The sequence below is a fragment of the Centroberyx affinis genome, unplaced genomic scaffold, assembly GCF_046629955.1.
Source record: "Centroberyx affinis isolate AG114_WGS23_722 - 3 ecotype Tasmania unplaced genomic scaffold, CSIRO-AGI_Caff_v1 ptg000949l_1, whole genome shotgun sequence".
In the NCBI taxonomy this organism is placed as follows: domain Eukaryota; kingdom Metazoa; phylum Chordata; class Actinopteri; order Beryciformes; family Berycidae; genus Centroberyx; species Centroberyx affinis.
The window spans coordinates 274,999-301,332 of NW_027279523.1; the positions used below are offsets into that span (position 1 = coordinate 274,999).

Genomic DNA, 26,334 nt, shown 5'->3' on the forward strand with positions numbered 1-26,334 from the left:
TGCTTTGTTGGCAACTATGCTGAGACTTTCAAGTGTGTAGGAAGGTGCTAGGTGTGACCCTAGGTGTGACCCTAGGCGTGCAGGAGCAAACCACCTTAATACCTGTATGTCCTCATTGATCAAGTCTTGGTTAACTGCAGCTAACGCAGGAAATCGCCTACATTTCCACACACGTCTTTGGAAGCGCAATGGGATGAGTCATGTGGGTGTCATGGAAAAAAAACAAAACGGTTTTCACTGAGAAAACAAAAATCAGCTTCTGATGCTCTGCTGAATTACTCAGAAAGGCTTACCATGAGCGGAAACCTTTGAGGTCAAACAGTATGAGAATTTACCTCAAATTGCTATGTATTTATATAATACCGAATATTCAGAACCAGTGTGCAAAACAAAAAGTCATTACACCCTCTCAAATTCGGCTCCTTACGTCCAGTTCACCATTCACCCAGGCAAAATTCACCCTCCCTCTGAGCCAAACATTTCTCTCACACTACACAAAACAATGTTGATACTCAGGACTGAGAGCAGTATTATGCACATGACATCATTGCCCAGGGTAAGGAGGAAGGTTTATGTTTTCCTATTTTGGCTGACTTCCCATCAAGGTTCCTCGAAGGGAAACAATGAGTTGTTTTTACATAAATCCGTGGAGAATCTCGGTCAACCTTTTCCAGCCAATACCGGTGTCAGAGGCACAATCTTGGGAATCAATGACGAATACGAAGAGAATTCTTCACTCATGAATAACCTTTGTCTCCTGCAGGCCAGGAGATGACATTCATACTCTGGCATTTCATAGAAAATCTTGAATGTCATAGCCGGGGATAGTTCTCAATAAGCACAATGAATTAAAAAAAAATAATAAATGACTGGAGGAATGGGACTTCCTAAAAGCCCTACAATCAAACCTGTCCTGTCCTGGTCTCCTCCCAGGCCAAACAGCTTAGAGAGGAGAGCCAGCCAGTTGGGTCACTCTTTGGTACAAATGCTGTCACTGCTGAGCCTACGACTCATGTGGCCTCGGGCCCAAGGCTGTACGCTACTGTTTTGGTGAGTATAGTAGTTGACTTGTTTCCCATAACACTGCAGAAAATGAAAAAAAAATTGCTTTTCTTGTAACACTGACATTTTCTGTGTCATGGAGTATTTGAAAATGTTCTGATAAGCTGCCAGTTTACTGTACTTCAAAGTGGAAAGTGAAAGTACAATAGACAAAATCATCATGATCCTTTGGATTGACAATTGGATATATAGACATTCTGAGCTGTGCAGTACAGTTGTATCACTTGAGGAGCTAGCATGATGATGAAAGCATCAGTGCATTAACCAGTATGTAGATGGGAGAGGAATGAGTTGTTTGTGTTAGTGGCTGTGGTGCACTTCCACGCATACACACACACAGGGAGGGAATTTAAGCCAAGGTGCTGCCGAATCCTGCAGCATATAGATCAAGACAGCAAGATACCATTACTCCAATTTCCACAGAAATTGCCCATTTATATATCAGTGGTCGAGCTTAAGTCCATGTATAAGATCATTATCTAGGACATTACTGATGAAATATCTTGAAGCAGACAGACATTCTGATCTGCATTTTTGTAGCTCCTGGGGATTAAACAAAAAAGGAAATCTTAGGCAGGGAATGACTACATGGGAAGCTGTACTGAACGTCTCACTGCAATCAATATGAGCTCCAATTGTAGAATACAAACATTCAAACCTGTTTTAGCCTTGCCATTCCATTATATTAGAAAATATAAAAACCATTAGCACTGGCTAATGCAAAACAACATTCATGCAGACTAGTAGCTGGCCTGACATCATTTTTGGAGGAGGGCAACTGTGGTCACACTCGTTGCATTTGCAATTGTGTCTCAACTCAACAATGTGGCTTTCTGAGTTGACAGACCAGTCAGAGACGCAGCCTTCAGCAATTGCTGCAGCAGTAGAGCAAAGCCTTCACAACACAGTTACATAACCAGCGCTAAATCTAAAGGCCTTCCACTGCAGCAGGGGATGCTCAGCCTCCTCCAGTCTGCAGCATCTCCATCGTAGTTGTCGCACCGTACTGGAACAAAACAACATGCTGCTTTTCCACCTTATCTCCTGGTCAAAAACTGTCAAGACTGCACTGGCCTGTCTAACTCAATGTTCATTCACTGACAGCCTCCCACCACTGCCATTCTGTGTCATCATTTCTAGTTGTCAGTATGACACAAGGGTAAAGGCTGGATGGATGGAGGGTAAGACTAAGAAAACTCTTTTAGAGGCGGCACAGGAACTTGTCATAATACAAGAATCTATCCTGACAAAAGTCAAAATAAAAATAGGCTGCCTCTCAAACGCTGAGAACACATATTGAATGAGAAACCATGTTTTGCAAGTTGAGGGCTCCATTTCTTTTAGCTTAGCAGCAGGAGGTGGTGCACCCAGCAGGTATGTCCCCAAAACATCCTCCCCAAAAAATGACACAAAACTATTGAGTCTAGTTTCTTTCACGCCAGCCATCATTCATCAGTAGCACAACAACTCAGAGTAGTCCCCACACTGTCCCAGAAACCGCTAATGGAAGGTTCCTCCTGCTGAGTTTGGCCTAAAACGCTGTCAAACCCCTACGGTGATTCTAAACAGCACTCAAATCTGATAGACAGCCTGTATGACAGTGGAGTAAACAAAAAAACTGGCTCATTCACACAAAAATATTTGTCTCATTCCAAGTGCCAGGCCAAGGACTTTGATTTTGTCTGTGCCCATTAGCTAGCTAATGGAAAAGGTCTCTGGCAAAAGATCTGATGACTTCATAAACTTAACTGACGGAGGGAAAAACTCAATTCATCTCTCAGACTGACTACACCAATAGATTCTCCAGTGGTGGTCAGAAATAGAATGCACTGACTTGAATAGTTAATGCTACTCGATAAAATTGAATTTGTGGCTTCCTGTGAATATCCCAGTATAGGCAGAGATTTTACCTTGGGGACTGCAATACGAGCTGACAGAGCTGTCTGACACCAGTGCCTTTATTCAAAATCATTTGATTGATTAGAATAAAGGCAGGATGTAGCACAACAAGGTCGCTGATACAGGTCAGGCACATGGGGGGCAAATTGGGTGGCACTCAACCACTCCAGCTGACTGTCCCTGAACTCAGAGAGTGCATCCACAAATAAGCATGCAGACAACTGACCCAAAAACAATTCTAAGCATGTTAGAGTTGATGCACAAAAGCCTTTAATTTCACCCAAAAAACTGTGTTAAATATCTCTCCCTCTCTCTCTCTCTCTGTCTGTCTCTCTCTTTAAATGTGCAGTCTGACATCAGAGCTGAGAAGAGTGAGAACCAGTCTTTGTAGAGACAGAGCCCATGGCCTGCAGGGACTGGGGTATGGGGGAGGGAGACACTCAGCCTCCCCCTATACACACACACACACACACACACACACACACACACACAAAACACAGGAGCCTCACATGCAGACACATGCGGCCTCTGTTCACCCAGCTGCAGCATGGGAGCCACTACTGTACACTAACTACATGCAAGAATACCACTGTAGAAAACACAAGTCTACCCAATCTGAGCCAAACAGCCAAATACTAAGCCAAATACTACAAGAGTTAGGGTACATTCACTTTCAGTTCAGTGACTATGTTCTGACGCTTACTACATAATTTTCCCAGCAACAAGTAGTCATGCTCTGACATGAATCCATAAAAACAAACACTTTGAAGTTCAACAGGATTTGGTTAGGAGTTTGGTTACTCTGCTTCAGGTTACTCCATATCATTTGCATATCATTCACTCATTTGGAAATCACGCATGATTTGGATAAGCGCAAAATAGGCCTATTAACAGACTACTAGCATGCGTGTAAGTGACTGACTCCATCATTCAAGTCTGAAACCCAAACTACTGGGATTGTTTCCAAATCTTAGGGTTTGCGTGCTATATGATGTATGCAAACTAATTGTTTTGCCCCAAAAGTGAGCCACAGGGACCTGACCAGACCTGGCAAATCTAGGAAACCCCTAATAGGATACTACAACTAATCTCACCTTAATCCTCAACTGGAGACTAACTGGGTTAAGCCTGCATGTCTGTTCCCCACCCACAGCACGAGCAGGTCTCACACAGACTCAACAAATTCTCCTGTAGGAAATATTCACTACCAACTGCCAACATGACAATACGGCATCACGATAGCAAACCTGAGTCATGACCAGGCATAATGTAAACAACACAGATCATTATCCAGTTGGCCATTATTTTTCCTATTGCTAGTCAACATGGGCTCCATTGGGGGGCTGAGTGAGATAGGGAAAGTGGGTCAACTCTACACAAGCTGATGATTAGCTCCAAAAGGCTCAAGTGCAAAGAACCGGAGGAGGTTATAACAGGGAGACGCTGGCTGGCTGGCTGGCTGGCTGGCTGGCTGGATAGTTGGCTGACTCACTCACACCAGGGACTGAGACAGAGGGACGGACACACAGCCAAAACACGGGGGCTACAGGACTATGGCCAAAGTGTGACCAAGTGTGAGATGGATTGTTGGGCATAATCAATTAGAGCAGGGACTACTGTGTATGTGTGATGATGGCTGTGTGTGTGCTGAATTAATCTGTTTAACTGATTTGGATGCAACTGGAACACGGTGAAGCCCAAAGTGAAATTTGCTGTTCCAGTTGATGCTAAATTCACAGCCGCCTCGGAACCTAAGATTACATTAGGTAACTTTAATGTCCTAAAAGAGGCAATTTGTTTTGTAGCATGAAAACACCAAATGACACTCAGGAGCTAACAAACAAACAAACAGGATAATAGCCAAACTTGGAAGATTTGGAACAAACACGCCATCGCCGGTCACAGAGCAGCACACAGAGGTGACAGCCGATTATATCTAGGCTTCAGCTCTGAACATAAGAAAATAATGACCAAAAAAACAGGGGGTGTGCTCAAGGCTCACCCATTTTGTGGCTGCCACACATGCCACATATAGGCGACGGGTTTGTCATGCTATGTACCTCTCTCACCTCCCTTTCCTCTCTCTTTACTATACTGTCACCAAATGCAATAAATTATTTGGGGGATGTTAAACTGCCCACTCAGGAGAAACACAGTAGAGGGAAAGCTCATTATGCAAGGAGCAATCCAATATCAGCTAGTGAAGGTAGCTTGATTTAAAAGTGGATGGAAGATTAGACCCAAGCTTATCGTTTTCACCCATCATCTCTTCGTGCGCTTTAGTGGCAGCCAGAGTCAGGCCGACTGGCCACAGTTCGGTCATGGGATCACATCCGTGTTGGATATTTGGCTATGACTGCATGTCAGCTGAGGTAGAGGAATTCTAAATTCCAATTCAGTCATGCAAAACACACATGCATACCCGTGATCACATGAACTACAAGACTAACAGAAGGAGGGATGATGGGTGTAAACACAACCGGACTGTTCAGCGTTGACAGAGTGCTCTCTGTGTAATTAGTGTATGTACACAGAGTGAACCTTTGAGAGAGACTGGTCCTAACAGCATGAGTACCTTGCTAGACCAAACAGACACTGGACACATGTCTGCTTCACGTGGTTTTGATGCTGCTGCCCTTAACATTGTCAAGACCGTCAGCTACAGACGTGTTTGAGTATATAATAAGGAAGAATAAGGCATTTATGAATAATAAGACGACAACAAGAACAAAGACATATTCTTGTGTAAGTGCTCTTCAGCATGAGAGTGGAGCAAACACGTTAAGTACAGAACAAAATGTAGAGAGCAATTTGTACAGAACACACTCCCACTCACTCATGTATAGTACATGGCAGGCCAGGGCTTAATCTCTGGGAAAAAGCACTTGAAAGGATGTCATGTTCATGTGTGCGAGTATCTGTACTAGTGAAAGTGCATTTTATGTTGGACAAGACGCTTGAATGCTGTGATCACGTTGTATTGTTGCCAAGAAGTAAGCATCTGTGTGTGCGTCTGTGTGCACACGGGAGGAGCAAAATCCATGCAGGCACGTCCATCTGTGCCTGCTGAGCTGTGCCATATTTACATGTAGATTTCAGCTCTACTGATGTGGCACGTTGAGCATTGGTACAGTTCCATCAATTTCTGGGAGAGAGACAATGGGCTGCTGTATATACAAGAAATCACCACCATTATTCATCTGCATTGATTGTCTTCTTACATTGGTATGACTGAAAAGTACTGAGTGTACTGGAAATGCTTCTCTCAAGGCCAACATCAACAGTATTGCAATAGAACTGTCACTCCAACATACTTCTGGTGTAAATGCTTGCTAATGATGTCAATGGTTGGCAACGCAGTAGAAAAAGATTCTGAAATGGTTTTCCCTGTGTTAAAAAAGTTCTAGTGTTTTAAGTGCAGCAAACATGCATATCAGCTATAGAGGGGGAAAAAAAAGCTCAGATAATTGAATTACCATGAACATTCAAGTTGAAAAAAAGCACAGACAAACACATGAAAATGATATCAGTTCTCTCCCTAAGGGATTAAAACTACTGGGTCACGGCTAAACATCAAACCCGCTCAACCAGTGCCACACAACTACCAGCGCCAGACAACTCATTTAATGAAACTGTGAAGCTGGAATGACTGAAGAGAGACAAGCACTCCTGTGAACTCACCTCTAATGACGTGTGGGCCGATCTAAATTTATCTGTAATGACAAAACAGAGAGGAGCGTTATTCATACTTAGACATTCATGAGCATGTTACAGATGTAAATGCCTATTGGTCATGCATGCATTTGGTATTAGTAAGAAACAATCAACAAGGCATGCATGCATACACTGTGAATCATTTATGAACATGTACAGCTACGCAACAGCTTCACATGAATAGATTCATAGAGAGAAAACACACACACACACACATATCCCTCCTCCCAGCCTCAGGGATAACCTCACACAGTGTTAGCAAGCATGAAATATTAAACTTGGAGAGGGAGGAGGGGGGTGAAGGGAGACTGCAGGTGGCCATATAGGAGGAGCTGAGCAGGAGGGAGTGAGTGGGGAATCACTGACACTACTAGAGCTGACTACAGTTCTTTAGAGGGGGCTGCATGTCCTGTGAATAAATGAGCATGTTTTCCTCTGCAGTGAGCGACTGCATACAGCCTGAGGCAAATTGAGGTGTCAAAACTTGCCGTTGGGGGTCGGCCACGGTAATTGGACTGTTCATTCATACTGGGAGACTGCCATCTAACCATCTCCCCCTCTCCGTTTCCATGGGAACCCCTCTCTAAATGAAAAGTCAAAATAAAGGAACTGATACCTCGACCTTGATCTTGGCCTATTCATAAATCATGGCATATGAGGTTGAATGTGGCCCATTGATTTTTAGTTTGGTAGACTATAAATCTTTTCTAACAATATAACTGATTACAATAATCTAAATGGATGGAAAACTGTACTTTCCCTTTCCCCTATTGGACTATAAAAGATTGAAATTGTTAATTGATGATGTGGTTCTAGCAGATAGTGATTTGAACACAGGATAAGCACATGTCCTACATCTAGACAGTTGTGCCTGTGTGCATATTGAGTTATGATATGATTAACATAGCAAAATGACATGGCCTTCTGAGTGGACTTCTCCACTTCCTCAAGACAACAGTAGCGTCAGGGGTGAAAGTACAGACAGTGCGATAGACCATAGGACTTTGATGCCAGTCCAGAGTGTAAAATGAGGCTATCTTACACATATGAGACCCTTGGCCAGATGTGCCATCTCTCTGAAGGCTCATAGTACAAGCGTCATTTCAGTTTCAGAGCCATCAATTGAGGAAGTAGCCTAATTGAAAGTTCTTATAATTTTAAAATCTCTCAATTTCCAATCAAATGGGGCCACTCCCACACCTGTTAGGCAACTGCAGCTGCATATTATCAATAACAACTTAATATTTCCACTCAGAGCTTAAGGATACCACCACTGAAAATACTTCTGTCATAGTGTTGCTCAGTTCTGTGCAGGTCACTACGACTTGTAGCTGGCAAAAGGGGGAAAAAATAAACACCAATCCACCAACGCTCATCTTGGGAACACTACGTCCTCTGTTCGCCCAGCCAGAGAGGTGGTTTGGCCAGGGCGCTTGTCTCTCCTACAGGGTCAGTAAATCACACTGGGCATATTTGGAGCAGTGCACAGTGTCACCCTGACTAGCCTGTCCAAGGAAAATGTCAACCTTTGTTCTTGTAAAAGGACATTACAGAGAGTGGGACCCAGTTGGACAGTGTAACGCTTTTAACCTTATTAAATTTTCAACATTTTATCTTTTACCCAACATTGGCCTCCATTCTAACAAACAAATCTAGAAGAGGATGCTTCAAATAAACTGACTTTACGTCCTTATTGAAACCCAGTCAATGTGATAATTAACCATATCAAAAGTATAAATACTGCCCAAATACATATATTGCTTTTACTGAAACAACTAAAAATAAACTGTACCCTGTGTATGAATCATTGGGAATCTTTACTGGGTAAACAAATGTCTCATCTTGATGCAGCATCAGGCTTGGCCCTTCTCAAAGCGCTGAGTGGGAGTGAACATATTTCCCCCCGTTCTCCATGTGAATTGATCTGACTGCAGCAGGAGCTGCGTGCATTTTGCATCAGCGAAGCCCAAAATAACACTTGGCTCGGAGTCTGTGCTGCTTATTAGTCCGATTCCCTTTGATCTAGATCACAAAGGTAAACATTTCCTCATTTGCTGTGATCGGTTGATAGGCCGATATGACTCTAGACAACATCCTTGTGGGATCACAGTGGAGGAGTGACACTGGTCAGACAGGTCATAGGGCTAAATAGTGGGTGTCTGGGTTCTGGCCAGCACTTGGCTGTCAAATCATGTCACCTTGACACTGACTCACTAGCTTGTCATAGGTTACATAAGCTTTGACTTTATGCTAGGGTAGTAACCTGTTGAACTTGCCCCTGAGCTACTGGGAGCTATAGATGGGTGGCTATCTGCTTAATAGATCTCACGTCTTTCTCATCTCCCGGCCTAATGAGAATCAGGACTGGGCCGAGCCGTCCCAAAATACCTTGGCCACTGGCCAGATGAGCAGCAAGGGAGGCTCCTAATCTCCAAACTCATCTGCAGTCAGGCCTCTAAATTCTGTGCATCTAATCATCACGTTTGTTCTATTTTTGGTAGTGCAAAGATGTTCAGCACTGACTGATGCTGTTTATTCTCAGGGCTTATTTTCCATACACAACAAACATTACTGGCTGCTTAAACATTACTGAGATGAAGGAGAACTGGACTGATGGGATAATTGAGGAGGAAGGATGGAATAAAAAGGGGAGGGGAAGATGAGAAGGAAGGTAGCTAATAAACTGCCAGCAGGGCTTGGAGGACATAATCAACCCCAGCGCCTGAGGCTGCATTGATGCCGTGTTGACGCCCTTGCCTCCTTTCCCTCTGCCTGCCTTTGTGACTCAGATATTAATGGCATGCTAGATTTGTGTGAGGCTAAAAAGTGACAGGGTATACGGAGTTGAGACATTCAGTAAATCTCACTAACACACAGGTGAATTTGCCTACTGGATCAAGCCTTGCTGGAGGCCATCTTGAATAGAGTTTGTGTTTTAAATAACAGGCTACATTATGGTGTTCAACTTCCATAATGTATTAGGCTACTCATAGTATTCTGTTACATCACCACAGGGCCATGTTGGTAGGAAAACAACAGGCGACTGTAATAAATTCACAGGTGATTACAATCAAATGACAAACACAGCCAATGAGCTGTGTGAATTATAAAGTGCCATATTGGTAGGAAATACATGTGACATCATGGGAATACTATGAATAGTCCAGTGGCCTTAAATCCTGGTCCTGGGGACCCAGAGAAGCCTACTACTGGTTTTCTATAGGTAGTCTATAGGTAGTTAATTGCATTCACCTTGAATCCCAGGTGTAAATCAGTGCCTGATTAGATGGCTTGAATCACCAGCAGGGCTCAACTCCCAGGACTGGGATTCAGAAGCACTGGTATAATCAGTTTACTGTATGTATCCCCATGTGTAAGGATGTACAAGAGGGATGCATTCATGATTATGAATGGATGTTAATTGTAATAATTTCTATTTATCCAAATACAACTTGGCATTCCTATAGGTTTAAACGAGAGTCAAATGTAGTTTCTTTATGTTAAAAAATAAATGTCCTTTAGATGTATGTAGCCCACCAAGCACCTATCTTGAACTAAGCCTAGGACGTGGGCAACATTCAAAAGGTGTGTTGCAGCAGTAGGCCTTTTCACACTAAACGTTACCTCTCGCATACATACTGGGGCAGTTTGCAGCACTGTGAATCATCCGTTGGCTTTTCGCTACTTTGTTTCACTGTATCATTGATGTTGGCTCACAGTGATATTTTTTTCCTGGACGCAAGGTGCTCTGCAGTTTGAATAAATCACATGGTCCGTTGTTTACAGTGGCTAACTGACCGCTGTACAGTACAGCACTTCAAACACAAACACCCCAGCAGCCATTCTGCACAAGACCTGCCAACGTTGTTCAACCACCCTTTTGAATAATGCAATGATACACCCATGAACACAAATATCGACAAATAGCCTATCTAGTTATTAAAAATTGATAAAGCAGCTCGCCTAGTCCTTTTAATTCACAGCAGCACTGCGGTAGCCTAATGTGAGAAATTATTAATAACTGCATCACCACGTCTGTAAACACATTCACCACATGGCTGGAGGCAGACAGAGCCACAATATGGCCACTGTGTTGGGATGCTCCATTCTCTTGCCCTGAGTGACGTGAAGGAAAATGCATCGTGTTGGCAGCCAGTAAAGACAGCAGTCTTTGTCATTCAACTGCGCAGTTATTCAAACGAAACGCCCGAGTAAATGTTCGAGTAAATTCCAACACTTCGCACTTGGTTTGTTTAACGTTAGCTACCTGTGCTGTCTTGACAGTGCAATTTGACAGTCCCGTCTCTCCGGATCCTGACATCCCCGGGTCCTTCAATTCTCCTCGGATGGTCGACAACTGAAGCACCGGCAGACTTGGAGTTTCTCCTCCGATGTTTCCGAGCCAAAGTCCTACAGCACTGATAGCAAACCGCCCATGCTTGTTCCTCATTAATCGGCTGGCTGTACAAGGTGAGGATTTCTTCCAAGGAAAGCTCCTCGACTCCATCGATACAATCCATGTTGACGTCCCCGGCGTTCAAACCGACGGCGAAATCCCGGAGAATGGTCGGCGAAATCAACATCCCGTCGTCAGTCCCTGGTCGCTTGGCCATTCTCACATCATAAGCACACAAGTTGAAACAAAGCGCGAAGGGAAGAAATCAACAAACGTTTCAAACTAGCCCGGCTACACAGACGCAGCCGTTGGCCACGCTAGGTCTCAATCAGCTGTTTTCTATCTAGCTAGTGGTCGCAGCACCAGCGGTTGAAGATTGTATGAACGGCAGCTAGCGAACAGGGCGTTCCGCGTGGTCTCAGTGCCCGCCGGTTTTAAGCACAAGGACTCTCCATCAACTGTAAAATAGTATAGTATACTGTATAGTATGATATCGAGCTTTCTGGAACCTGATAAACGCATTTATGCTATTCACACTATAAAATAAAAGAATAATTATTATTAGTAGTAGTAGTAGCAGTAGAAGTAGTAGCAATAGTAGTAGAAGCAGTAGCTAGTGCTATTAAAGAGAAAGAATGGTCTTTCAAGGAGAAAAAAAAAATTATACAATTGATTACAATCACTGATTATAATGATATCGTGTCCTGGGCCAGAGAATTATAGCCATATTTCTACACGTCTTTATTAAGCAAGTCTATAAGGATATGTGGTATAGAAAGAAATACACGAGGTAATGAAAAATGACAAAGGCAAGCTATTGGTCTATGGGTTTATTGACTTCTGCTATAGCCTATCTATAGCTAAAGAAAAATGATTGCGCACGTCACATTTTCTCTGGGTTATCACAACTTAAGGAACTGACAACAATTAAATACAAAGAAACAAAGGAAAAACAATCGTGGTTGACAAACGATTTAACCTGTGTATTTAACTTTTATTTTCAGTCACCAAAGTCGTCCTGTACACATTTCACAGGTATCCTCTCACACAATCATAAAAAACAATCACTCCTCCCCTTGACAAGCAGCTGTTGCCGTGAGCTGGGGGGTTTTAAAAGTCAGACTTTAAATTTACTTAAAAGATATAACCAGTAGATTGCCTATTGATTAGTCTCAAGCAAAGCTCAGCTTCCTCCATTAAATGAATGGCTTTCTTTTAAGTGGTCGTTGTAGTCAAATTTGCAATCAATAGCAATCTTGTGTATGAACTCTTGACTGAAGATCTAGGCTGGTTGTGAACGCCACCTGCTGGACAAAAACCTCCTCATTCAAACCATCCTAGTACCCTGGCTACCCATCCTGAGTATGGCTTCCACAAAAATATCTCACTTCTTTACATTTTTCTATGTTCGTGTACATTTGAAGGGCAAAATATTGTACTTTGAACATCTTGTTGCTATAGCCTATGTTTGGACAATGACAGTGAATTGTCATCAATGCTGGGATGGAAAATCAACAAATTTGAGATTGATTTATACATGCAAATCAATATAAGCCACACATATGACACATCATTACAACACAGTAGGGCAAATAATACAATGTAACATCAAAGAACACAAGAGAAAACGTGAGGGAGCTCAAGAGCACTTAAGAAACTCTGTCAAAGTGAACACAGGGGCAGATTAAAACAAGACGAGTCATAGGCACATGCGGGTGTGTTTGTTTCGTTACCTTGCGAAGGCCAAAGTAAAAAATAGTCCTCAGCCTTCGAGCTTCAAACCTCTACACCTCGATTTCTGAACAGCACTTCGGGTTCATCTAAACGTAATGTTTTTACAGCATTCACTGAGGTTAAACAGCATCATCATTGGTTTCTCACTCACTGTATCAGTCGTTCAAAGGAAAAGGCGTACTCTTGCACACAGAATTGAAGCGAATTCTTGAGTAAGGCCGCACACAGAAAACATTTGATGTGCAGAGTGAGAGCATCATGTGCGAAGGAGATGGTCTGTTCTTGTTTTCTTATGGTTCACTGAATACAACGCACACATTCCCTGACCGGCACCATAAGCATGGGAGAAAAGCATGGTGGAGAGTGTGTGAACAGCGTTTGCAAACCACTCCCTCCTTCACACATGCATTTGCAATGGCACAACAAAGATGCAGCATCCCAAAGATCTTTGGATGGAAACATATGCAAGTGCTTATGTTAGAAATCGCTGAGAAAGATAGCCAAGATCTTACAGAGTCACACAAGCACACATCATCCACACTACTCTGTAAACCATCGCCCTCCTCTTCTGGTGAACTGCTCGCTGCACTGGCCATCTTCTTCTTCTTCTTCTTCTTCCTCTCCACTGAGTCTCAGGTTTTCTTCATCTTTCGTCACACACTTTCGCAGGTTCGGTTTCTCCACCGCTGACGGGCTGTGCATCCTTAGACAAAGCGCTGGCCTCCTTTGATGCTCTCCTTTTGGATTCACGAGTAGTTTGCTGTAAAAAGATGTACGATTTTGAATGTCACGTCATTTAAATGTCACCACACTGGACAGAGAGTGTGTGGGCGAAGACAGCCGACTGAGCCCTGAGTCACTGAGGCATTGTTGTTCATAAGTGGAAGGTTAAATAAATAAAACTTAGTAGTGCTCGTTTTTGAGTCACTGAAAATATGATTTTATGTGTAAGTGGAATTGATTTTCATGTTTTCAATTTTTTTTCAATTCTATCATGAGTTTTGAAAAGGACAAAAACACACACATCCCAATCCTCAACAACAGGTGCCAGACTGAATCCAATACATGGAGAATAAAGGAGAGTCTGCACACTGTTATCTGCTCCCACAGTGTGTGAATGCATTAGCACCTGTACTACAGGTGACGTTTCAAGCATACTGCTATTCATTGCTTTAGGCATTCATTAATTTACACTCTGGGAGTAGATAACAGAGTCCGGACTTGCTTTCATTCTTCATGAGTTCACTTAGCTCTCAGACAAGGCAATCAAACTGTAATGCCTGAGGTGGTTTAAAGTCATGTTCCAGTATCTATATTAAGCATCTAGTTTTTTTTTTTTTTACACAATTCATAATCCTCAGTTTGTTTGTTATTATATTGTTACAGGAACATGGCCAACATTTTCTTTCAAAACAGAACATTAAAGGTGGAATGCCTTTTTTGAACACTGCGTATGAAAAAGGGGTGCGAAAGGACAATTAAGTCACTACGCCTGTACTAGCCACGCACAGAAAAATAAAGGCACAACTGGAACCGAGAATGGTTCTTCGGAGTGATGCCATAGAAGAACACTTCTGGTTCCACAAAGAACCTTTCAAGAACCTTTTAATATCCCAAAGAATCATATATGGTTTGTTAAGGGCGTGTGTCCATGTAGCGTTTTGTTCTTAATTCTTAGTTATTGGATGGTGGTTGATGGCATAAATGTGGAAAATAACCAAACCCCTCAATTGTGCAATTGCCAATGAGGCTATACAAGGGCAGATAAACAAAAACACAATGCAGGTGTCTAAGCAAATGAGTGCAGAAATGGTTCTTTAAAGAACCTGAGTCAGAAAGGTTCTTTGTAGAACCAGAAATGGTTCTTCTATGACATCACTCTGAAAAAGAGCATTTTCAGCACCTTTATTTTTCTGTGTGTGTATATAAAGCATCTAGATTTTATAGAATTCGAATTTGATGTTTATTGTTTTTCATTGTTACAGTAACATAGCCAAAACTTTCTTTAAAATATTTTCAGAAAAAGGACTTTAGGACTGCATATGAAAAGGGGTGTGACAGGACAATTAAGTCATTATGTCTATATTAGCCACCTGGGGTCTCATACCCTGTCCGTCATGTTGAGTGAGCGGTGTTGGTTAGAGATGAATGCACGCACAGCAGGGGGGGGAAGCTACACACTGAGGGACTCCCAGTACCTGTGCTACCAGACCAGACCAGTGAGACCTACATCATTGAAGGAGCGTCTGGGTCTCCTCTGGTGGTTGGAGCCGGTGGTGGTGAGGGCCTGCTTCCCGCACTGGGTTCCTGTGTTCACCATCCTCTTCTCCTTCAGACCGCCCTCCAGACCTTTACCTGCGGGTGCAAACATCAGGAGGAGAGGCATGCTGTTAGCAGGCTCACTGCTTCATATAAGCAGATTCTTCACTTGGCTTCAGGCAAAAGAAGTCAATATGACGATGCATGAAGCTTAGGTCAAAGGGGAAAGATATCAGTGAGGTGTGAGAGTTTTGACAGCTAGGTGTTCATATTCTGATTCATTTATCCAGTCAACCCTACACATGTTGTAATCATTATTCGTGTCTAAAAGACATGCAGAGTCGGCCTATTGCTTACAGACTTCTTCATTCAGCAGGGTGGATCTGCTCATCTTGCATTTAACAAAAAACCAAACCAGCTCTTACCGTTTATTCCAGGGAGAGGAGTCTCTACGTCGGTATTCGTGAGCCACGTCGATTCCGTCTCCCTGGTCCAGCTTTCATGATACCTCGGCTCGATGATCGCGTCCGCCCGACTCCCTCCGCAACCCATCGGAAAATATCATCCACGGCAAGTGTTACCGACGGTACCGACACGCGGGATAAACCGGGTTTTCTCGGGGGCTTCCTCACTGCTTGGCCCACTGCCGCAGCAGCATCGCGCGGATCTCGGTTGCAGCCGCTCGGTGTGGCCGTTTCCATCCGACGCACCGGAGACGACGACGATGATGATGATGATGGTGGTGGTGGTGGTGGTGGTGATGGTGATGATGCGCTCCTCTCCACACAGACAGCAGCTGTCAAGCATGAATTATACACCGTGGCTGCCTGCGTCATCCGAAGCGGGGAAAATTAAAAATGCATCCTGTCTAACAATTGTTTATGCGGTATGTAGAGGTAATTACAAATAAAAATGAAGGTAAACCAGATATCTATCAACTCTAGACGGTGATCATCATAAGGCAAACATCCACCAATATAAACAAAAATCATTTATATGTTCAGAAAAGCATTCCCTATCCCCATCTTCATACAACTTACAGAAGTTTGATAATTACTATGAATATCACATCATTGATATCAGACTAAAAAGGGTAAACCGAGGTTAGGTGTCTTTTACATATACACGTTTATTTTAGATATTTGGTTCAAATTTCAATTATATTATAGTGACAATACAGTATTCGCACAGTAAACATTGTAATATACAGAAATCATGGGAGCATACAATCAACAAACATATTGCTTCTTGATAAAATGGCCTGTCTGTCTCAATATTATTTCACATGTTGATAGCTTGGGTGGGGAAAACATAACAACATTGGTCACATACTGTATCTACTTCTACATAGACATTCCTCACATGGAGCTAAAAACACAGCACCTTCAAAAAAATAAACAAAAACAAACCATTTCTATCAACTGATTTCAGAGTCTTAAAATAAATACTATATTTAACATACTTTGTATTTTCCATTTTCCCCAGATATGTACCTTCCTTGTTACTTTTAAGACAGTAAATATATAAAGGGGAAAAAACAACAATATACACTGCAGTATTTACCATGTTCTTTGTTGCCAAAGGGAATGTCCACCCTGTCAGTGGGTGGAAAATGGGAAAAAGAGGAAGAGAGACTGAGACTGAGAAGAAGCTCGGGGTCCACATTTATCAAGCATCTTCGAATAGGAGTTATGACTGGAGCCCAGTTTACCTCTTGAATTTATGCCGCTATGTGACCCGACTAGTAATCGCCAATCAGGACTCCTATTCCTAATAGCTCATTGAATATGGACCCGGGAATGTACCAGGAGCATGAGCAGGAAAGAGAGAAAGACTGGGAGAATGAGGAAAACAAAAAGGTGAGAAAAGAAGAAGAGTGAATAAATTAAAACTTGTGGTTCAGCATGTCACACCGCAACACTATCGCAGTAACAGCAAGGTTTTCAGGATGATGATGATGATGATGATGATGACAACGGTGACGAAGGCAGCGCATCTAGACTTTGAAGTCCAGCAGGTTGCAGTCGATCTTGTAGTAAACATAGGGGTAGTACTCCTGCTGGCTCAAGTTCAGTCCTGGGATGTCCATGGAGGCCTGGGAGTGAAAAGGAATTATATAAATAAAACAATGTCCAGATGTGTCAGGAAAAATGATAAAGCCATCACACAACATGCCAGAACAACTAACACAGACACTATACAGGAGAGAAACACAGCAAAGCAATAGAGCAGAATGGAGAAAAAAAAACATTTAGACACTACAAAGTATAGTGAAGAATCCCAAAATGTAAAATAGTAAGTGGGACTGAGAAATGAGAGTGTGTGAGGAGACTCACGTCAATGATGGCAGCGCTGCTGTCCAGGTGTTTGTACAGGTCGTACAGCACCTCTCTCAGCTTCTTCATGTTCTTCTTGTTGGGCTGCAGAAGCATGGCCTGGAAGTTGACTGGCAGGCCATATCTATGAAATACAGGAAGACCGTCAATGCCAATCCACAGCACAAGTTAGAACATGAAACAATGGATGTGGTGGATGTACAAGTAGATGGAATCATAACTTTGCTATCTGATAGTTGTTGGTTATAATGTTTGATGTGAATTACTTGTAACTGTTAGCTGCTTGCAACCATATTTCTCCTTTTTTTAATTCTTCCACCATCTTTCATATTTTTCTTAGTTCTTTCTCTTCTTACAGTATATCACCCCAGTTTATAATGTTACTGGTTTAGGTTGTTACTCATGTAAGCTCCCATGTCTTTACATTCCTCACCTCAACACCGACTCCACAAACACACGCAGGGCTTTTATGTGGATCCATGCGATGAAGGCCTCGCTGAAATTCACTTTCAGCCATCGTACCAAGGGCCCCTATGTAGACAGTAACAGCATTAAAATAGGCAGTTTTCAATAAAGATAACATACCACTCAACTTGCAAAAATAGCATACAGTGAAGCTATATCGTTCTAAAAATGCAGTCCCATTTTTAAAATATATTAATTCATTAAGCAAAGTGTTAGTTTTGCTGAACATTTGTTGTTCTTTCAACTATTATTCAAGACAGTTACAAGCTACAGGCCTGTCTTACTGTCTCAAATCAAATCTAAAACGACAAAGAAATACACACACAATCTGGTCCAGTCTGCGGCCAAATAGCTATGCAGCTGGGGGTCCTTGGCATAAAAAAGTCTGAAAACCCCTTCTGTACACAGCCTGCTGCATGAAATTGTTGCTTTATTTGGCCGGTTATGTTGTTGGTGGAGAAAAAGGCAGCCGTACAAACTGTTTCTTCTTGTCAGTGGACAACCGCGTCATCTCCTCTTTGTCTGCCTTCATCTCTTCCTCATTGTACTGGAAATCGCGCACAGTAAACCTAGGTCAGGACAAATGGGAGAGAGCTGGCAATCAGCTGTGATTTAACACAGAGATGCATGCCTCCTCCACACACACACACACACACACACACACACACACACACACACACACACACACACACACACACACACACACACACACACACACACACACACACACACACACACACACACACACACACACACACACACACACACACACACACACACACACACACACACACACACACACACACACACACACACACACACACACACACACACACACACACACACACACACACACACACACACACACACACACACTGCATTGTGCTAATTGGAGAGACTGTCAAGTGCCAACAAAATCATGTTTATAATAGACTGGCTGTCTATTTTTAGGCCAAAACAAAGCAGTGGTTGAGTTTGTAAAGAGGTCCTTGAATCCTGTGTTCAGGACTGCTATTTATCTGTGGCCGACTAGATTCAGCGATGTGGTCAGGAACAATCTCCAATTCAAAACTATTAAATAGAATAGCTTGAATTGTTGCAGGTAAGCGAGAGATGCAGTTGAAATGGAATAGTTTACTTGTTTTCCCTGGCCTTGTGTTTGAAGTCGTCAATGGCCTTCCTGAAGAGAGTGACACTGAACAGGCCGCTGTCGTGGTCTTCAAACAGCAGGCTGGGGAGCAGACACAGGATGATGTTAGCAGGAGAGCTGCAGCCCAGAGTAACACCCATGGTATATTGGCTGCGGAAACTAATTTCGCCAGGTTCTTACAGAGAAAAGGACACATTTGCAGAAAAAACAAAGAGCAACAGCATTTGAAGGCAACATCTGCTTGCTGCTATGGTGATGGTTGGTGCGGTGCGGTGCAGAACAAGCTCAGAAGATCCAGCAGATAATGAAGTAAATATTGGACTTTTGGACCCACAGTGCAATTGTTTGGCTTCAGAACACTTGGATTATGCTGTTTGAAGTAACTTTATGGTCATTTTCTTTATGGCCCTTTTTGGAACTCTAAATAAATGGTCTCCAGTATTTCAACTGACATGCGAGTGCGTAGATAATGACAGTTTTGGGTGAACTATTCCTTGAATGTTGTGGAGTGTAGATAAATGAACAGCACAAAGCCACAGCGGGCATACACAAATTTGTATGTGGAGCTGTGTTCGACTGCGTTGCCATTTCACGCAAGTTCAACTTTGTCACAAGTATACTGACACCTTTAGAACAACACCACAAAGAACATTAAACTGCAAAGAGTTAGGCTCAAAATGTTGTCTGAGTTATATTTCTTGTGTTGCAGCATTTCAAAACACAAGCCCACCTAATTAACTAGTGCGATACTATAATAAATCAACACCTTAGTAAGCATCAGAGCTACAATTTAAAATTAAGTCTGCATGATCAAAGTCCTCAATCTGCCCAGGAGAGGTTATCTGCTACCTGTTATCAAAGCAGAGCTTGGAATAAGAAGAATGATTGAGACCACAGTCACATCTCAGCCAAAGAAAAGTCTTCTCTGTCCATATTTTTCTACACATCGGATGTGCCGTTTTTCCAGATCACATCAGCAGATAGTGCTCCATATCCAGTCTGGCAATACAGGTTGCTAGGTTACCGCACCACACTGTGCCTTGTCCATCCAAGAGCCTGAACATGATGTCTGCATATCATCTTGCCGCATTGGCAAAAGGTCAATTGCTTTCTACAGGTCAACCATATAATGTTTTCTATTCTAATCAGAGTCATTTGCTTTTAACAGGTCAACCATATGATGTTTCCTATTCTATTCAGAGTCAGGCAAAACGATATATACCAAGTGTACAGGACAGAGGGCTGACAATGGGAGCAGCCAAGGCCATTGCAAGTTGTCGTGTCTAAGAGATTTTCTAGAAAATAAGACTCAGACATTGTTGTGATTCAAAGAGATGTGAGCTTCCGTCTATGGTAAAAAAGACAACACTTCAAACTGGGCTGCATTCACAACAATGCATTGAACGGGTAAGGTAGAAATGTTTATTATCTATCTGTATGTTGCACACTGTTTGACTGAACACTGCTAATGAATCACTGAGCAAAATATTCTTCCCCATTGGTTGATCGCTAAATAAACAACCGGATGTTGTGTGACAGTGCTGAATCTACTAGTTAGTTAATACTTACTTAGTGGAGCGTGGCACAACCATTTCTGACAGGGTTTCATATGTCTTCTGCCAGTCAGCATAGTTTGTCCTGGTGAGCGTGCATGAGAAAGATGACAACAGTGTATTTCCATATTAACATTTTGTCTGAACTAGGGTTCTATTGATACTGATATTTTCAGACCAAAGTCGCCGTTAACCACTACTTCAATGTCTTTAAATTTGACCTTTTTCATACCAAAGAAATACTCAGTGTTTCTCCCAGAATTGCATTCTTATCAGGGTGGAAAAGCCTCTGAAGCAGCATTTAGACCATCATGTGACACTAAAACTCTCCATTGAAACGAATAAAGTCTTTTTAGGGTCAGCAGCTCCTGGTGCTAAACTCAGTTAAGATCTGGACCCAATTTAGAAAACATTTTGGTTTCACACAAACAATTGGCTTCTCTCCGTTAACATTCAATCATCTCTTTCCACCTTCACAATTAGACTTGGCATTTAAGGCCTGGCATAGATGTGGATTGGTCTTCTTCATTGATTTATTTGATGATAATTCATTCAGATCATTCAGTTCTCTGTGTCAAGACCATAAAATTCCAAATAGTCACTATTTTCAATACTTTCAGGCTCGCAGCTTCGCCTCCAAACATTTTTCGTCCTACCCCAATCCCCCCCAGAAAGACCCGACACACCACATTCTTAATCTTAATCCATACAACAAGGGACTCATTTCCAAAGTGTACAATGTGATACAGAATATATATTCCCCTACATGGGACAACACAAAGGCTGCTTGGGAATCAGACGTAGGAGAGGAAATCTCAGATGAACTGTGGGACTCCATTATTTCACAGATTCACTCTTCATCTTTCTGTGTAAGACTCAATCTGATACAATTTAAAATATTTCATCGCCTGCATTTTTCCAATGATAAATTGTCCAAAATCTATCCATCTGTCCGCCCAGAATGTCCTAGGTGCCATCATACCCCGGTCTCTCTAGGGCATATGTTCTGGTCCTGCCAATCTCTAAGCAGCTTCTGGTCCTCAATCTTTGAATGTTTTTCATCTCTGTGCAATACAACACTGAATCCTAACCCCCTTACTGCCATTTTTGGGATAGTCCAGTCAGAGGGGGGCCTCCTTGGTCACCAAAGAAATGCAATTGCATTTGCCTCTAGCTGGCCCATCGACTTATTTTGTTTAATTGGAAGGCAAAAAAGCCGCCACCCTTTATGCAGTGGATTCAGGAGGTGATGTCAATGTTGAAATTAGAGAAGGTCAGATATACTGTAGGTGGATCACACCAAAAGTTTGATGAAACCTGGTCTCCTTTTATTAGTTATTTTGAAACTCTATCCTTTGACTGAACAATCTGTAGCTGTCATATATGTAAACTGGTTAATTTACGTACTAAAAATGTAAAGGACGAGGCTGGTAACATTTTATTTATTTATTTATTTATTTTTCTCCTTGGTTGTTTGTGTGACTCTGGATGGGAGGATGTGGGTGGGGGGGTGTGTTTATGTTAGAGTGGGGTGGGGGTGATAAGTCAGTATGTACATGTAACCATATTCCAACTTTTATATTTTGTATTGTGAAAATGTAAATAAAGTTGTTAAAAAAAAAAAAAAGGGTTAGCAGCTCCTTAACGCACGGTGACCCACACCCAATGATAGGGGAAACTTTGGGATACATTGGGCCTTTAAATGAAGAATTAATTTGAACAATAAATGACCAAAGAAATTACTAAATAAAACTCCATGACAGGTTTTACAGACTGTTTTTATGACGCTGTGGTCAGGGAGGAAAGTTATTCAAATTGGGATATGTGGGAAAAAAAGCCTACTTTAGGAATTCCACCTCACTTTATATTAAGGTCTTGCAAATGGTGATGTACTTACTTTGGGACGACCACCAGCATGGTAATCAGGTATTCTGAGTCCAGCACGAAATCCTCTTTCTTCACTATGTCAGCCAGACTCCTGGTCAGCAGGCTCCCCCTACAGGACAACACATACTGTTCAGATCCTCATATAACTTCTTTATCCAAAAACTGCTGAATTCCAAACTGAGCGGTTAAATGGACAGGTAATACATGAAACATTCAAAGAGGCAAAGTCTTAATTGTGCATGTTGGAATTTGTTTATGGATATATGTGATGAAAAGCGTTTCAGTCTCAAGTGGCACCATTTAGAGCTCACATGAACACGTGTTTCATGTTTTGAAAAATGTGAAATGAATAGGTCTTGAAGAATCTGCACACTGATGAATGTTAGGAAAGAGTCTTTCCCACAAAGGCATAAAAAATATCTTTTCTTTTCTTTTTTGTTACAGATGCTCTAAATATACGGTGCAAAGTGCACTCTTTATTTACATTAATTTTCAATACATCCTCAACAAATTTAAAGTTAGTTTTACAAGTTGACAAGATCAGTGTTAAAATGTTTATTAAAACCTAGTTTTGATCTTAGTTTAAATTAACTATAATAATAATGCCTTTTCCTATTTTTTGATATTTTGAATAATGTCCATGCTTGAGGGGTTCAGATTAAAAATATTCTGCTGTACAATAACAGAATTTGCTAAAGGATAAGTAAATGATCAAAGACAAAAGAAAAGACTGTTCAGACTACAAAGGGCTTTAGATAACAGTTCTGAGTCATCAAAGCATGTTGGCTATATACAGTAAGTCAGTGGACAGTGTGTACAGTGATTACAGTGACTGCAAAACAATATGAAGTATTTGGAATAATCTATGTTTAAGAACAGATAACTAATGGCATTACTCACGCGTTCTTCCTCTCCAGGTTTTGCAGGTTCCCCTTCAGGTTGTTGTAGGCTGAAGCTCTGGCTTTCAAATCATTGTCGATCTGAGTCACTTGCTACAAACCAAGAGGGACAGGGTGAGTGCTACAGGCTGCAGACTGTGGGGCATTTCCTGCTCAAACATATGCAAATGCACTTCTGTACCATCTACAAACATCACTGGAAGTATGGGTGAATGGAGATGCAGAGATGGGTGATACATCAAGGTAAAATCTAGAACACAGTGCCACGTCCATATCATCTACATTACATTATAGAGTACCTTGGAGACGATCTCTGAGATGTTTTTCAGTGACTGCTTGATGGGATACTTAGCCATGTCCCACTGGAATCTGGTGACATAGGTGACCAGGTCAACTGGGAAGAGTAGAAACCAGACAAAGGTCATCAACATTGATTAACTGATCACCTCCAGTTGCGTAGGCCTTGAATCCCATAACGCTTGTGCAACTGAATACACAGCAGCCTTTCACTTCTGGCTGTGAAGAGATGTCTAATCAAAGAAATCAAATCTATGCTATTTTAGCCTGCTACCACCTCCTTCAATTCACCAAACCCGGTTTTGATATACGTATACTCCTGTGAACCAATCAAGCCAGTGAGTGCCTGAGCATAAGTTGTTGATGATGATTACCTCCGTTGGCCAGCAGGTTCTCCTGGACTTTGTCTCGGCTGTCCTCCAGGACATCGGCCATGTACTGGGCAACCTTCTTCACCACACTGGCCGGCCCAACAGAGGATGAGGAGCGGGGTTGAAGACCAACAGAGGGGACAGAAAGACAAGAAAGACACACAGTAGGTTGAGGTACTGGAATGTGACAGACATTTGTCATAAAACTGAGCTTCAGAGTCTCTTTTTTGACTTTGACCAGATTCTTCCTAAGACCTAACAAAAACAGAACTGCTTCCTCACAATACAGCCTTTTCACAAAAACTATCAATCTAAACAAACTATTTCAAGTATAAAATAATAGGTACAAATACATGCTTGAACTTGGTTATAGCAACAAAGTTTACCTTTCCACAAAAGTGTCGAGTTTAGCCAGCTCATCTGACAGACCCACTAAGACATCGAGCGTTCCCACCTGTTGGGGACAGAAAACAAAACATTAAAAAAAAACAAAAACTGCACAGTGTTATTAAACTACTTGAGCTCCCTAATCCTCCCTGTGGTGTCCACTAATGCATCCCCCAAAGTGGTTTTAGCTACAGATGATGCATCTGTGGCACATGCAGGAGGGATTGCAGTAGTGTAAACCTGCACCACAGGGGAGCAGAGAGAAAGCCGAGTGTGAGAATTTGACAACAACACTAACAGATGGTGCCGACTCTTCACCTTGAGGTCGGGGATGTTGAACTTGTTGTTGGTGGAGAGGTTGTTGGTGCGCGTGGTGGCCATCATCATCTTGTCCCAGGTCTGCTGGCACGTCTTCTCCCCCGGGGCGGAGATCAACCAGAATTCTGTCATGGCTGCAGGCAGGAAGGTCGTCCACCGGGCCTCTGATACAGGGGAGTCACTGGGATAAGGGAAGGCGAGAAGGACATTATTATTATTGGTACCTATATTTTTACATAGTGACAGCAAGCATCCACCCTACTTTAGTGTCTTTGAGCAAGACCCTGACCTCGCTGTGAAGGGGGCAGGCAAAAAGAGAAGTTTACCTTCAGGAATCAATAAAGTATATTATTATTATTACTATTATCTAGACAAATCAAATGGTGGGTAACTGATATAGTTCTTAAGCAAAAGAAGAATATGAATTATGACCAGTTAAAAGCATATCTACAATTCTGAGTGAATTTCGGGGGTAAAAGCCCCTTGAAAAATATAACATGGTCCAATTTTGCATTTTGATATAGCTCCCATCAGTGAACCCCTAATTACGCATCTCAAACATGTAGGCTACACATTGTGACAGAGATAAAAGATAAAGAGAGAAGTATAATTGTGAATCAGTGTCACATTATGAAGCCCCTTCTTCCTCTTTTTGGGCTCTATTCTGATTCTGAGCCATGGCAGGACTTCCTCACGTACACCAATGGTCACAAGCTGTTCACTACATACAGCACACTCTCAAGTTGGTTGATTGTATCATTACTGACTGAAGTAGTGAGGAGAGACAGATAAGCCTCCCTATCTGCTGATTGACTGTCATGTGATCATGTTTCTGTGTTGTTGAAGACGTGATGCACACGATCCTGTATGTTACCCACCAAACCCATGGCTAAGAATATGCTCGTTAGGTTATTTTGTAGATTCCCATCCAATACAAATCACTGATACACAGCACAATATGCCAGGCTCATATCTAGCTACAGTAAGCATTAGCCTGCTGACATAAGCTTGCTAGCATGGCAGTCCAACGCTGTCACGACATCGAAACCCGAGTATTTTCACACTTACCGACGCGTTCACTGGCTTCGGTGTTGGACCACACGGTGTAATGCAGTAAAATAGTCACAACTGCCGATGCATCGCTCAGATAATAGGAGGTTTTCGACTCAGAGGTCCTTCAACAGCATCACACTCAAAGTCAGCTGACCAGGGGGAGAAGTTGTGCGTATGCGCAAAAACTGCTGCGCACTGTGCTGCGTTTAAGTGCTCCTCGCAAGCTCCTGTTTCCGAAACACCAAGTCAAAATTACGACGGATTGACTATACTTCCATGCTTTTGGGGTATTCAGCTGCTTTTGGGTGGAAATATTCAGTTGTTGTCTTACATGCTCTCCGTATACTAAACGTCACGCATCCCTGAAACTTCTGACTATTTCCCAGTAGCCTTTACGACTTTATTGTGTCGTTCATTTGCGCTCTATTAGTAATTCCAATAATCCCGACTGCACCTGGAGGCAACATGAGTGTTTGTTTTGAGACCTGTCAGCAAGCCAGTGCCTCTTAATACCGACCTCTTGTGGCAAGGTGCACCTACTACATCACTCAGTA

At 42.3% G+C, this 26,334-nt stretch overlaps 3 protein-coding genes across 5 annotated transcripts in view; all 3 read right to left on the reverse strand.

Moving 5' to 3' along the window:
• The window catches only part of spire1a (spire-type actin nucleation factor 1a), a 36,911-nt gene extending 25,509 nt beyond the window's left edge, over window positions 1-11,402 (reverse strand). For all 3 annotated transcript variants that reach the window (XM_071522017.1, XM_071522018.1, XM_071522016.1), the window contains exons 1-2: window positions 10,943-11,402; window positions 6,643-6,674 (exon numbers count right to left, since the gene is read on the reverse strand). In XM_071522017.1, the coding sequence (XP_071378118.1) occupies window positions 6,643-6,674; window positions 10,943-11,288 (378 nt within the window). In that variant the 5' untranslated portion in view covers window positions 11,289-11,402. The remainder of the gene's footprint in view (window positions 1-6,642; window positions 6,675-10,942) is intronic.
• A 2,046-nt stretch (window positions 11,403-13,448) lies between these two features.
• On the reverse strand, window positions 13,449-15,616 carry LOC139646091 (brain and acute leukemia cytoplasmic protein). Its single transcript, XM_071521996.1, has 3 exons — window positions 15,490-15,616; window positions 15,036-15,160; window positions 13,449-13,565 (listed from the first exon to the last, which is right to left on the reverse strand). Exons 1-3 carry the CDS (start codon window positions 15,614-15,616, stop codon window positions 13,449-13,451), a joined length of 369 nt encoding a protein of 122 aa, XP_071378097.1.
• A 564-nt stretch (window positions 15,617-16,180) lies between these two features.
• On the reverse strand, window positions 16,181-25,934 carry atp6v1c1b (ATPase H+ transporting V1 subunit C1b). Its single transcript, XM_071522013.1, has 13 exons — window positions 25,796-25,934; window positions 24,728-24,908; window positions 24,409-24,476; window positions 24,026-24,111; window positions 23,654-23,748; window positions 23,356-23,447; window positions 22,466-22,564; window positions 20,585-20,653; window positions 19,004-19,096; window positions 18,341-18,434; window positions 17,834-17,931; window positions 17,401-17,524; window positions 16,181-17,159 (listed from the first exon to the last, which is right to left on the reverse strand). Exons 2-13 carry the CDS (start codon window positions 24,857-24,859, stop codon window positions 17,061-17,063), a joined length of 1,149 nt encoding a protein of 382 aa, XP_071378114.1. The 5' UTR covers window positions 24,860-24,908; window positions 25,796-25,934; the 3' UTR covers window positions 16,181-17,060.
• Window positions 25,935-26,334: the final 400 nt, after the last annotated feature.

What these genes read in the sequence shown, in the direction of transcription:
- LOC139646091 (XM_071521996.1), bottom strand. Translation starts at nt 15,616, where the DNA reads ATGGGTTGCGGAGGGAGTCGGGCGGACGCGATCATCGAGCCGAGGTAT. An exon ending in TCCTCTCCCTGGAATAAACG is followed by an intron (nt 15,161 to 15,489) that starts GTAAGAGCTGGT and finishes TTGCACCCGCAG; the next exon opens with GTAAAGGTCTGGAGGGCGGT. An exon ending in CCAGACGCTCCTTCAATGAT is followed by an intron (nt 13,566 to 15,035) that starts GTAGGTCTCACT and finishes ATCTTTTTACAG; the next exon opens with CAAACTACTCGTGAATCCAA.
- atp6v1c1b (XM_071522013.1), bottom strand. Translation starts at nt 24,859, where the DNA reads ATGACAGAATTCTGGTTGATCTCCGCCCCGGGGGAGAAGACGTGCCAG. An exon ending in ATGCTGGTGGTCGTCCCAAA is followed by an intron (nt 20,654 to 22,465) that starts GTAAGTACATCA and finishes CACGCTCACCAG; the next exon opens with GACAAACTATGCTGACTGGC. An exon ending in GCAGCGCTGCCATCATTGAC is followed by an intron (nt 17,160 to 17,400) that starts GTGAGTCTCCTC and finishes TTTCACTCCCAG; the next exon opens with GCCTCCATGGACATCCCAGG.